Raw genomic sequence first — 14176 nt, 5'->3', positions numbered from 1 at the left:
TATTCTTTATAAATTTAAGCTCAATTTAATTTAAATTTTAATATCTGGTGATATATATTACACACGAGGAAAAAAAAGTTGAATACATAAAAGATAACAGAAATATGCAAAGTAAGAGAAGAATAAATAAAAATAGGCCCAGTGAAATAGGACTGTGCTATTCAGACCAAGTAAGATAAAAGATACTATACATGTATTAATCATATGGTCTTTCTAACTAGATGTTACTGAAGAGCTGGCTTGTCAACTGTTTGGTGTCCAGGAAATACCTCCAACAACAATGGCTCGTTCACTGCCAACAGCTGTTCCTGAATCTCCTGGAGTTCACCCTACCAGAACACCTAAAACACCTGTACACCAAGACTGCAAGATCCTAACAAAACACCAAGATTCTATCCTGTGGTTAAAGAAGCAAGAATTATTGATGTTGGGGTAACCAAAAGCAAATATATTTCTGGATCATAGTAAATTATTGCTATTACCTCCAGAGAGCAGTTTTGAAACATGTTGTATTCCTTGCTATCACGGGAGCCACGAGGGCTCCATCTATCACCCGCGCAGCCGCATTCTGGACTAACTGTAGCCTCCGGATGCCCTTCAAGGAGCCCCATGTGAGGCGTTGCAGTAATCCAGGCGAGACGTCACGAGGCGTGGTGACCGTGCATAGGGCCTCCCGGTACAGAAAGGAGCGCAACAGACACTCCAGGCGAATCTGGTAGAACGCTCTCCTTGAGGCGGCTGTCAAATGATCATATAGAGACGGCCGATCATCCTGCACGGCGCCTAGGGTGACCACCCTGTCCTTCTGGGCCAATGACTCGCCTCCGATGGTCAGCTGCGGTTAGCTGACTGTACCGGGACGCCGCATCCACAGCCACTCTGTCTTGGAGGATTGAGCTTGAGCCTGTTTCTCCCCATCCAGACCCGTCGGCCTCCAGACACGGGACAGCACTTGATGGCTTCGTTGGGGTGGACCGGTGTGCAAAAGTACATGTGGGTGTCATCCGTGTACAGCTGGTACCTCACACGAACCCACTGATGATCTCACCCAGCGGCTTCATATAGATGTTGAACAGAAGGCGAGAGGATCGATCCCTCGGCACCCCACAAGTGAGGCGCCTCGGGGCCGACCTCTGCCCCTGTCAACACCGACTGCGACGGTCAGAGAGATAGGAGGAGAACCACCGATAAACGGTGCCTCCACTCCCAATCCTCTAACCGCGCAGCAGGATACCATGGTCGATGGTATCGAAAGCCGCTGAGAGGTCTAATAGGACCAGGGCAGAGGAACAACCCCTATCCCTGGCCCTCCAGAGATCATCCTGCGACCAAAGCCGTCTCCGTGCTGTAACCGGGTCGGAAACCGGACTGGAGCAGGTCTAGATAGACAGTTTCATCCAGGTGCAAGGAAACTGATATGCCACCATACTCTCTACAACCTTCGCCGTGAAGCGAAGGTTGGAGACGACGATAATTACCTAAAACAGCGGGTCAGGAAGGCTTCTTGAGGAGGGCCTCACCACCGCCTCTTTCAAGGCGGCGGAAGACACCCTCCACCAAAGAAGCGCTCGTAATCGCCTGGAGCCAGCCTCGTGTCACCTCCTGCGTGGCCAGCACCAACCAGGAGGGGCACGGGTCCAGTAAACACGTGGTGGCATTCAGCCTCCCAACAACCTGTCCATGTCCTCGGAGCGACAGGGTCAAACTCATCCCATAAAATGTCACCAAGACCACCCTCAGCCGTCTCACCCGTATCACGCAATCTTGGTCCAAACCATCCCGAAGCTGAGCGATTTTATCGTATAGATAACCGTTAAACTCCTCAGCACGTCCCTGTAGCGGGTCATCCCGCTCCCCTGGTGTAGGAGGCGGGTCACCCAAACAGGGCGGCTGGGCGGTTATCTGCCGATGCAATGAGGAGGAGGCGGGTCACCCAAACAGGGCGGCTGGGCGGTTATCTGCCGATGCAATGAGGAGGCGTAGCTACGCCTCGCCTCCCTCATTGCCACTAGGTAAGCCCTAGTATAGGACTTCACTAGTGTCCGATCAGCTTCTGAGCGGCTGAACCTCCAGGAACTCTCTAGGCGTCTTCTCCGGCGCTTCATCCTCTCAGCTCCTCAGAGAACCAAGGGCGGTTGGGACCTGCGCCGGGTCAGAGGCCGCAAAGGCACGACCGGTCTAAGGCCCCGCGCGGCCCGTTCCCAGGCCGCAACAAGTTCCTCAGCCGAGCCGTGAGCCAGACCCTCAGGAAATGGCCCAAGCTCCGTCCGGAACCCTCCGGGTCCATCAGGCGCCTGGGGCCGGAACCAGCGTGTCGGCTCCGTCTCCCTGCGGCGGTGAATGGCGGTCAGAAAGTCCAGGCGAAGAAGAGTGATCTGACCATGACAAAGGTTCAATGACTATTTCCTTTAAGTCCAGATCTCTCAACCACTGACCAGAGACAAAAATCAGGTCCAGGGTGCCACCCCAATGTGAGTAGGGCCATCAATTACTTGGGTCAGGTCCAAGGCCGTCATGGAAGCCATGAACTCCCGAGCTGCCGTCGATGGCGAGCGGACGATGGCAAGTTAAAGTCCCCATGACTAAAAGTCTGGGGTCTCAACTGCCACCCCGGCCAGCACCTCCAGGAGCTCGGGCAGGGCAGCTGTCACGCAGCAAGGAGCCAGGTACGTGATCAGCAAACCCATCTGGCACCTATGGCCCCATCTCACAAAGAGGGATTCGCACCCGGCAATCTGAGGTACAGTGGTCTCCCTCGGCTCTAGACTTTCTCTAATCACAACCGCCACCCCCCCACCCCTACCCTCGGGCCCCCGCTGATGGAATGCACGGAAACCCGCGGCACATCTCAACAAGGGCACACCTTCAGTGCCCAGCCAGGTTCCCGTAACGCCTATAAGGTCCGCAGCGCCCCCCTGAATAAGGTCGTATCCTAGGGGGGCCTTATTACCTCCGGACCGTGCGTTGCATACCACCACCCGAAGCCCCAGCCCCTGGGGGCCATGACCACCCGGGGAACGGGAAAAGGACGGGGGACCGGGGCGCGCGACCGCTTGCAAACATCGGGTGCGCGCCCCCCCAAAACGATATGATCCTCCCCTTCCGCCATATCTGCCCCTCTCACTTACCGTGGGAATCAGGCCGCCCTCACCAACAGGAACGCAATCTCCCCCCCTAACCTCCGAACCTATTAAAAAACCGTCACGAGCAGGCGCAGGACTGGCTCCTCCCGACGGGCTACCCCAACGCCCGCCTTAACCCTCCACCCCTTAAAAAGCCCTATCTAAAACCCCACAGGCTCTTTTTTTCGTGATGCCACCTCTGTGGGTCCCAAGACCCGTCATTGAGGCCGGCCCTTGATAATGCGGCGGGCCATTCCTGCGAGGCGGGGCACCTGCAGGCGCAAGAGTTCAAGGCAGAATATCGCATAAATAAATAAGTTAAAAGCATACACAGGAGAGAGCAGGCGTGAAGTAGCAAAGTAATGTCTGGGGTGGCAAGGTGTAATGCCAAGTCCAGTGGATACCCATCTGCCAAATGTCTTCAGATGGTGGCTGGCTTAAAGCTGATACAAGATGGTATAAGTCGCAGATGCAGTCTGGTAGTAAAATGATTGTGGTTCTGAAAAGCTCAGTCCTAAAATCCGTCCTAATAGGGTGGTATTCATCTCCCCGTTAAGTGGCGTCACCGATATTTCCAGAGTGGATGTTTCCTCATAAGATGTTGCAAAGTAGGGCCCCAATACCCATTCGGTCTCCAATCACCTTCCGAACAGTCCCAAAATGACCATCAGCCAGCCATATAAGATGCAAGGTGACAAATGCAGCTGGCCCATGATTGCAGATGACAATGCAACTCCCAGTCCGAGAAGAAGCAGGCCCGCTAGGCCTAACCAGGCCAAACTGGGCCAGGACACCTCGGTGGGGGCCACAAGAGGATCTATCACAGCCCTTCACCCTAGGCCCTAGAGCCTAGGCCCCTCCGCCAAGTCCAAAGGGGTCAGGGAAATCAAGAAGAGCTGGAGAGCCCAGAAGACATCCGAGCGCCAGATGCCAGAAAAGCGATGAAACGATGAAGCGATGAAGCGGAAACCCAGCTGCGGCTTCCCAACCACCAAATCAAGCCGCAGCCTCGTCCGTAGCCCAGTGGCCGCCATCCGCGGCTCGCCCATCCCCCGGCCTCGTTCCCGGCAGCCGGGGGTCCAAAGAGGCTCCCAGACCTCTCCCCCGGCTGCCCGAGAGATGACATACCGGGTCTGGGGCGAAACTGCTTGGCAGGCCCTCTGGGTGCCGGCGTCCTTCCTCCAGGCCTCGCTGTTTCCTTCCTCGGCTCCCGCCCGGCCGAATAATAAAATGGCCGCCGTTCGCAGCCCCGCCCTTCCCGGCTTCGGTCCCGGCAGCCGTGGGTCCAAGGAAGTCCCAAGACCCCTCTCACGGCTGCTCAGGTGGTGCTACACCTAACCGGGGGGCGCAGGCTGCTCGGCAGACCGCCTGGGCGTCGCCATCCCCCACTTCACCAATTCGTCGTCCTCCTGATCTCCCGGTTATGCAGCCATCTTGCGCATGCGCAGAGCCTATTAAAATGTATTGTTTATTCTGCATTTTTCCTGTGGGCTATTATTCTTGTTATAGTAAAGTTTTATACATTTCAGCAAGAAGTTGAAAATTTTAAGAAGTTACATCTCATCAGCAAAGAAGAATTTGACAGTCTTACTCCTGAATATGTAATGGATTCAAATCAGGATGATCCTCCTGGTCATTCAAAAGGTATGTATGTCTGATATTACAAAAAGAAGTTACACTATCAAGATGATAATTCAGTATGATAAAATAAGGGTAAAAGTTTAATCTTTTCTCCAAAATTAACATGGTTTTCGAACTATTGCTAATCGATTTTTATCCCATTCAATTACAAGAGCTTTCTGTATACATGTATTTAGAACGTATGTGTAGAATGGTTCTTGGTTGGATATTTCGTAATTTCTTACAAAACAGTTAGCTTTGTTTTGGTTTTCATTACTTTGCACTGTCTAGTAGCAGTTAAAATTTTTCATAAGCCTGTTGCTACTAGACCAAACAATGAGTTTGATCATTTTGAGATAGTGTAAAAGGTAAAGTATGTTAATCTATGATAGCAAAATATCAGAACTCTAATATCTTCCAATTGTAACTTTTATAAAAAGGCATAAACTTTCACAAGCTGCATTTCACTTCAGCAGATACATAGAATATTTCATGGTAGTACATAATTAGAGAACATAAATGTGAAGTAATAAATGTGTGGTTTTTGTAATTTCCATTATTTTATTCTTTATAAATTTAAGCTCAATTTAATTTAAATTTTAATATCTGGTGATATATATTACACACGAGGAAAAAAAAGTTGAATACATAAAAGATAACAGAAATATGCAAAGTAAGAGAAGAATAAATAAAAATAGGCCCAGTGAAATAGGACTGTGCTATTCAGACCAAGTAAGATAAAAAGATACTATACATGTATTAATCATATGGTCTTTCTAACTAGATGTTACTGAAGAGCTGGCTTGTCAACTGTTTGGTGTCCAGGAAATACCTCCAACAACAATGGCTCGTTCACTGCCAACAGCTGTTCCTGAATCTCCTGGAGTTCACCCTACCAGAACACCTAAAACACCTCGTACACCAAGACTGCAAGATCCTAACAAAACACCAAGATTCTATCCTGTGGTTAAAGAAGCAAGAATTATTGATGTTGGGGTAACCAAAAGCAAATATATTTCTGGATCATAGTAAATTATTGCTATTACCTCCAGAGAGCAGTTTTTGAAACATGTTGTATTACTTGCTAGGTCAAAGCTGTTAAATCTCTTTTGAAATGCATTGGTTAAGACTAGTAATTGAGTAGTCAGCCATAACCAACTTTATGACCTCATAATGCATATGATGTGTAAAGTGAAATTTTATGAAACTGGATTTTAATTAGACTCTGATTCTTCAGAAAAGTGGCTCCAGTCACACCAGGGAAATATAATGCTATATTTTATTTCAGACACGAAGGAAAAGAAAAACACGGCATAGTACCAACCCTCCATTAGAAAGTCATGTTGGCTGGGTAATGGATTCCAAGGATCATAGACCAAGAACATCTTCCATAAGGTAGAAATAATTTACTATGTATTGATAGTCTTAATTTGTGTGTGTTCTTATAATCAGTGATGAAGTTAATTTAATTACTTGGTCTTTCAAAATATGGAAAAGTGGAAGATGTGACTTTCCTAAAAGCCACATATACTTAAAAATATACTCAAGATTTTGGGTGTTATTTGCCCAATCTGTGGCAGTTATAAAACTAGTAAAAATGAGATGTGACATTTCTTAATTTCCTTTCCATCCTTCATTTGGAGTGTCCTTAAAAGAGTGAAAGGTTAAACTATTAGGTGTACAAACAGATAGGTTGTTTTGGTTTTTTTCCTTACTTGATAAATATAGTTGACAATGCAAATATATTAAATGCTTGCCCACAATCAAATACAGAGCTATAAGTACTTTGTTTATTATCTAGAATTGTTTTACATTGTATTTATTGTATGATTACATATTGTATAATTAAAACCTTAATGTTTTGAAATGTTTAGAATCAATACATTTGGATTTTCAGAAAGTTAGCATACTTCTTAGGGAAGTATGCTGTGATAGAATGCAGACAACTGATAGCATGTCCTAAAGCAGGGGTGTCAAACTGACAGCCCACAGGCCAGACACATTATACACAGGCCACGCCCACCCCAGCTCTACAAAGGGAAAAAAGATTGCAAAATATCATGTGACAGCAATGTGATGCCACAAGTTTGACACCTGTGTCCTAAAGCAATAGTCCCCAACCTTTCTGGGTTCATAGACTGGGGGCGGTGATGCCAGCAGAGGTGGCGGAGGTCGATGGTTTCATGCATGCAGTCTAGTCCTGCTTATGTGCAAATGAAGCTTCGTGTGCTCGCTGGTTCCCAACTATCTGGGGATTGGAGACCCTTGTCCTAAAGTTTTTCTAATATTAAAAGTATTACAGGTAGTCTTCACTGAATGACCAGTTGCTTAGTGACTGTCAGAAGTTATGACAGATTTCCCCATTGCCACTTATAAGCTGTTTTCAAAGTTCTGACAGAGAGAGAGAGAGAGAGATGCAGTCATGTGGTCTCATTTTGGGAGTTTGGCAACCAGCTCATATATACATCCATTTGCAGCATCCCATGACCACATGAATATGATTTTTGGCTTTTTTTTTTTTTTTTTTTTTGCTGGTTTCAAGCATTTACTTCAGGTTTCAGCAAAAAAACACCCACGGAGGAAAGTGGACTCATTTAAAGGCCACATCTGCTTAATGACCATAATTTTTATTTAATGACTTTTACAAAAATGGTTTAAAAATTGGGCATGCAACCTGTTTAATGATTGTCATGATTTCTGGGCTAAATTATGGTTGTAAGATGTAAGTTGTAAGTTGAAGATGCCCTATGAGTGGAAAGCAAGTATGTTGGGCAAGAGGAAAAATATGTAACCATATTACTGATAGTGGCTTTCTATGTTCTACCATTTTTTGGCACAGATAAATGCTCACATAGAGAGTTTGGTGCAGAGCAGGAGTGTAAAACAAGTCACTTTCTCTTAGCCCCTAACCCTGATGAAAAAATGGCAAACCACTTGTGAAAGACCTTGCCAAGAAAACCACAAGGTCTTGTCCAGGCAGACTCCAAGAACTGTACAGGATGGAATGGAAAAAAACATTCATATAAATTCATGACATAGTTGTATGCTCATTCTGAAAGTTCAATTTTATGTTATATTTTGTGAAATTACTACTGTTAATGTTAGAAATTGAAACAATCTGCTGAATTTTTTTTTTTTTTATTGTTAACAAAAGGCATTTTTGGAAAAAATCTGAGACTTGTTTGTTTTATTTCACATAGCAGTTCAAATGCATCACCACTAGAAGGTGCTCCGCTATCAGGAAGTTATGGATGTACCCCTCATTCACTTCCTAAATTTCAACATCCTTCTCATGAACTTCTGAAGGAAAATGGTTTTACTCAGCAAGTATACCATAAATACCGCCGTAGATGCCTAAATGGTAAAAATCTAATATTTGTCATTTTTAATTTGAAGAAAGAACATATTTTATTGTATTTATTTATTTAACATATTTAGAAAGCAGTCATCTCCTCATAGAGTGTTGTATGAGTAAATAGTGTAAATTAAATAGTGTTGTATTATTTCCAAAAATTGGAGCAAGTTCATTTCAACAAAATTTTGTAAAATGCACTAGGTGAATAAACATTCATTCATATCTGCTTTTTCACTATCGTCTAATGCTCTCTTTTCTATTTCTCTCACAATACTACTGAGGGTGTTTTTTAAGCACATGGTAATGAAATGAAAAAAAGTTCATGGATCAATAAATCACAAGCTTTGAATTACTGACCTTGTTGGAATAGCAATTTTAACACACTCATAGATAAATGTGATACATTATTTTAACTTTCAGATAATTATTTTCAAATTATTAGCTAGGCTGCTACCTTTATAATATATTTTAGTATAAATTGTCAATTAGAGAAAATATACTGTCATTCTAAGCAGGTTGCTTCATACTACTATCTTTTTTTTCTTCTTGTCTCTAGAAAGGAAACGATTGGGAATTGGCCAGTCTCAAGAAATGAATACCCTCTTTCGTTTTTGGTCCTTTTTTCTCAGAGACCACTTTAATAAGAAAATGTATGAAGAATTCAGGCAACTAGCTCTAGATGATGCAAAAGAACATTATAGGTAATATTAAAAGTTTTGTAGTTTTCTAAAGTTATACATAGTTCAATATTACATATACAACAATATTAGTACTACTGGTGTGAAGTTTTAATATTATAAAATAGAATAGCTTTTAAACAAGCAGAGAAAAGTAATAGGAATTATTTTTCCACATGATACAAGCTGTTTATTAGGTATCGGGAATGAATAATAAAAAATAATCTGATATACAATTGGATCCCGCCCCGCTCCATTTTGCTCATAACTAGCATTTTTTAAAAAAACATACAGTTAAATCTCAAAGTATAAAATATGTTAAACAATTTGTCTTGTTTTGAGAAAAAAATTAAAAAATGAAACATTTCATTTTCATTGTTGGTTCTGACTCTTCTCTTCAGATTTAGTCATGTTAATCAATCTTAAGAGTTGGACCAAATGCCAAGGATCCGTTTTCTCTTTTTCGTTTAAGAGAGATTACCGAGGTATTTGGGGCCAGTGGATATATAGGAAATGAAATAGTCATCTCTTGTTTATGACATAAAGTTGGAAATGTATTGCTTCCCAATATGAATGTTTCTATTTCACTCCTATGGCTGAGAATGTTTATAAATATATTGTTCATATTTTTGTTTAATCTTCTTTAAATTTCAAATATTAATTGTACTCAATGTGAACATTATTCCTATTGTCTTGTATTCTTGCTCAAATGTTAAATTTCTCTACGTTGTTAGCATCTTAATACTGTAAGACAAATGTTTTTTCTCTCTCTCCATATATATATTTAGTCCATTTATCATTTTACTACTTGTGTTTTTAAACAAAGATTCTTTAAATTTTTGAATATTTTTTCTTTTTAAATTCACTAGTTCTATAACTATTATAACTAATTATATTTTTCTTAAATGTTATAGATTTGTCTGAAAAATGATATGGTTTCCTGCTTGAACAGGGTTGGCAAAGAGACCTCCAAGGTCCCTTCCAACTCTGTTCTTCTGTTACAACTTTTAGAAGTAGGTTGATAGAATGGTATATGGTATTCACATTATACTTTTATATAAAGGCATTTAGGGTTGATACATTTTTTATAAAGTTCCCAGTGTGTAACAGTAACTGTTTTTTGCTACTATTGTAACTGAATTAATGTTTGCAACAAATTATTCAAATTTTTAATTCCTGGGTTCAGAACTCTACTACTAATATACTTCATGTCTAAATTATCATGCATAATATGCATAATTTCATACATTTTAAATCTAATTTGCTGCTAATTTTATAAATTATTTTCCTATAAGCCATGTATTCAGATTCTGAGCAATAGTAGATTCCAAGGTGATTCTAAGAATCCCAATACTTTTTTCACTCCATTTTGAAAATTGGGTTGATCAATTCCCACATTGTGTTTTTCTTTAATTCTTCAGCTGTTTAACAAGCTGTTTGACTTATTATTGCTGACCTAATGTCTTGGCACATAGAAACGATGGCATTATCTACCAACAAACTGATTTTAATTAATCCATCTTCCTGCCATTTTTCTCTCTCTGGGAACTGGGTCACATAAGTGGCAGAAAAGCACATAAAGATTCATTTGTGCCTGTGCGGGAGATCATCCTTCCCCTACACCCACCACTGCTGCTGGTTCGTGGAGCCAGAAAGATTGGGGACCACTGCTCTGCCTTGTATTCTTTTTTGTCCCTTTTGACAAGTAGAAGTTAGCAGATTGTAGTGTTTGATTTATTTAGCAAAACTGGAAAAACTTTATTATTTTGAAGTTTGCTCTATTCTAAAACTTATCAACTTATTACATGAGTGTTTAGTTTTTGTTCAGGACTATCAAAATTTGTGCAAATCCCAAATATAAAATATGTTACCTGTATTTACACTGTAGCTAAGAATGAATTAAATGGGCAGTGTAGTGAGGCATACTTTTTGGAGGAATAAGTTAATTTTTCTTCAATGCCATTTTTCTGTTAAATAACTAAAAACTGTAGTTGGTCTACAGGTTAAGCAGGATATACAGTGCAGTCAGAAAGTATTCAGACCACCTTCACTTTTGTCAATTGTGTTATGCTGCAGTTGAATTTTTTTTCTCATTAATTACACTCAGTACCCCATAATGACAAAGTAGAAACAGAAACAGTCACATGGAGTCAGATAGACTACTTATCTATTTATTCCTTGTTTTTTAGGTATGGCCTGGAATGCTTGTTCCGTTTTTATAGTTATGGGCTGGAAAAGAAGTTCAGGCAAGAGATCTTCAAAGATTTCCAAGAAGAAACAAAAAGAGATTATGAATCTGGTAATGCGTTTTTATATTTTTTGCATGATACTGTTTAAACTTCTTGCTTCCTATTTTTTATATGGTAATCTGTTCTTTTTTAGGCCAACTTTATGGGCTAGAAAAATTTTGGGCTTATCTGAAGTATTCACAATCTAAAACTCCACCTATTGATCCCAAACTTCAGGAATACCTATGCAATTTTAAAAGATTGGAAGATTTCAGAGTTGATGTGAGTGTTGATATTCTCTCAAACAAATTAATTTAAATTAACTGTAAGTTTAAAAGAACAAAAAGGACCAATAACATCATTAGATGTATCTATAATCCATCCAGAATAAATGTGCATGGTTGAAATACCAAATGGACACTGTTGCACAAGAACAAAAAATGACTTAGTACTGTGATGGTGAACCATATATATAATATATAATAATATATATATGGTGAACCATATGCAGCGCCTTCTCTGTGGGCATGTGAGCCGTTGCCCCAGCTCAGCTCCGCCACACATGCACGTGTGCCTCCTACCGGCCACCTGGTCTTCGTATCTCTGCCGTGCATGCAGGAGGGCCGCACACACATGTGTGGGGGGCAGGGGGCATCTGCAGGGTTGGGGTGCATGTGGGGGGCCACATGCACGGGGTTGGGGCACATGCAGGCATGTGCGCATGTGGGAGCATGGGGCGCATGCGGGAGTCAGTCTGGGAAAGGTTAGCCATCACTGACTTAGTATGTACAAAGGTTAAATACGTAACATTTTCTCATTGTGGCGCTAGGCTAACCCTTCAGTTGTTTTGGGTAAATATATAATATTCAAAATACCGAGAACTTAAAAATAATATATTGAATTCTCATAGAGCATTCTGATAAATTGTAATAAGATCCCATTCTCTGTTTTAGCCTCCGATTAATGAAGAATCTGGGAGAAAAAGGCATTTACCTGGTGAGGAAAGTGATCATCGCAGACATCAATCTAACACGGCTTCCAAAATCCTTGCTGGTAATTCCACAGCTGTTTCTCAGACGTGGGTCCCAATAAATTTTCCCACTACAAATACTGTACAGGAGTTGAATAACAGCATACACCAGAATAGTACTGCCACAAAATCAAGATGTGATATAACTGAGCAGTAGACTTTCAGTAAGCTTGAACCTTAAGATCAACTCCTAATGCCAGTATTTTAGCTCAAGGATCCTCAGGGAGAGCTATTTTAAAGCTTGATTAAAAACAAATGTATAGGAAAAAAAAGAATTGCATCTGCTTTCTGACAGGATTAAATTCCAAGTAAATTCAATTATATTGAGTTCAAGCATCATGAGAGATCCTTGGGAAATACCTATTACTCTGTTGCTATCCCAAGTTACTGTTTACAGCAGCAGCATTCCAATAGTATATATATAAATACTTTGGAATGCCTTACAATCCAGCTCATATTTTTTTGAGGAAGTTATATTCTTTTTGTAGTGTAGGAATGTTTCACCATCAGGTTATCTATCATTAGTTCTACTTATAAAAGCCAAAAAGAAAAGTTTTGAGAGACATATATAATACATGCATTTAAATTGATAAATGCATTTTTTCAATAATAACACATGCTCTTCCAACACCTAGTTCTGAAATCTGTTTTGCTTTTCTGTTTCTTTTGTTTCAGGGTTTTGAGTTGAGTATGGAGTTTTTAATTTAGGAACAGGTTGTTTAGTTTCAAAGACTTTTTTTAATGCCGATTCTTATTTCTACTTAAGCAAAGTAGTTTGCAAAGAGGATGAATTATGACTGTCTTGTCATAAACTTAGTAAATTTTATATATATATATAAGTTTGAGGAAAAGGATAAAAAGACAAATAGGTCTGTAATCATCCTCCAGTTTGAAGAAATACTTGTATTTTTCTGTTTAATTTCTCTATTTTATAAGTGATTTGCATTTTTAGGAGAGATTATTTAAACAATTTAATTATATTTTATTATTTGACACAGTTTTAATTTAAAAGGGATTTGGAAGAAAATGTACTTAGACTAAAATAATTAATGTCAAAATCGCTTTAAATATGTTTAAAATCCCTTGTTTTACCTAAGACCAACTGTACTGTAATTGGCCAAAGTGTCACTTTCTTTAAATGTAAATGATTCATTGATTACACATTATTTATGTCAGGAGGTGAAAATTAACAGGAAGCATCCATGAAATAACTAATTGTAGTTATTGTGATTTAAATACTTAAAATAAGGGAATGGAAATCATTCTTCCATAAAATGGAAGAAAATGATAGAAATAGGTGCATTTTTATTAGATACAGCAAAACATATTTAGCAGTCTTCAGGTTACTTTCACAAATAAAGCCTACTATTGTTGATGCCTTATTGCTGGGAAATACCCTAAGTGATCCAACACGTAGATTGGATTTTTGTGCTGGAAATTTTATGAAGTCCATTATATATTCCTGAAATATTGCTTGAGATTCTGAATTTAACAATTATGAATATATGTGCATATTTAATATGAAAATAAGTGGATTTCCCAGCTATTTCTAATGGAAATTAGCATTTAAGAACTGCTCTATTTTTTGAAGACACTAGGAATTCATGATACCAGTTTTATATAGCATCTTTTCAGTTTGCTGAAGTTCTACAACTCAAATCTCTGTTCAATCTATACCACCTCCTCCATGAAAATGATGCAGTTGTAAATTTGGATTTAAGCTGTATATAAAAGAATTATATTTACATTCATTTCTTTAAATCAAATGTGTGAATATTAGCTTTTAGTATGCATTCTTTGTGGTATATTTGCAGATTTTATAAAAATACAAAAAAAAACTCGCTATGGTGTTGTATGTGTTCTTAAACAATTTTGTTTAACTCAGTATGATAATTTTTTACTATTCTGAATTAATATGCCTAGGACTGTTTATAGCAATAAATTAAAATGTTGATTATCATGATCATGATCATGAAAGAAAACCTATGGCTTTCCAGATGTTTTTGAGCTACAATTCTTATAGATTCAAGGTAAGGACTACTGATAGTTCAGCAGCATCTTGTAGCCTAAATTCTTCCATCGCTGCACTAGATGAATTGCCCGTTGTCCAAGTCAGTTATATATCCTGTTGGTAGGATTGTTCA

At 40.3% G+C, this 14176-nt stretch overlaps 1 protein-coding gene across 1 annotated transcript in view; it reads left to right on the top strand.

Annotated features, from left to right (window-relative positions):
- Positions 1 to 13875, top strand: part of LARP1B (La ribonucleoprotein 1B) — a 42212-nt gene extending 28337 nt beyond the window's left edge. Inside the window, 8 exon segments of the mRNA XM_058192367.1 lie at positions 222 to 304; positions 5541 to 5738; positions 6031 to 6137; positions 7943 to 8103; positions 8654 to 8798; positions 10964 to 11073; positions 11157 to 11284; positions 11956 to 13875. Coding sequence (XP_058048350.1) covers positions 222 to 304; positions 5541 to 5738; positions 6031 to 6137; positions 7943 to 8103; positions 8654 to 8798; positions 10964 to 11073; positions 11157 to 11284; positions 11956 to 12213 — 1190 coding nt within the window. The 3' untranslated portion in view covers positions 12214 to 13875.
- Positions 13876 to 14176: the final 301 nt, after the last annotated feature.

Source organism: Ahaetulla prasina, chromosome 8 (genome assembly GCF_028640845.1).
Source record: "Ahaetulla prasina isolate Xishuangbanna chromosome 8, ASM2864084v1, whole genome shotgun sequence".
NCBI lineage: Eukaryota > Metazoa > Chordata > Lepidosauria > Squamata > Colubridae > Ahaetulla > Ahaetulla prasina.
The sequence above is the reverse complement of the archived record's forward strand: the minus strand, read 5'-3'. Positions and strand labels throughout refer to the sequence as shown.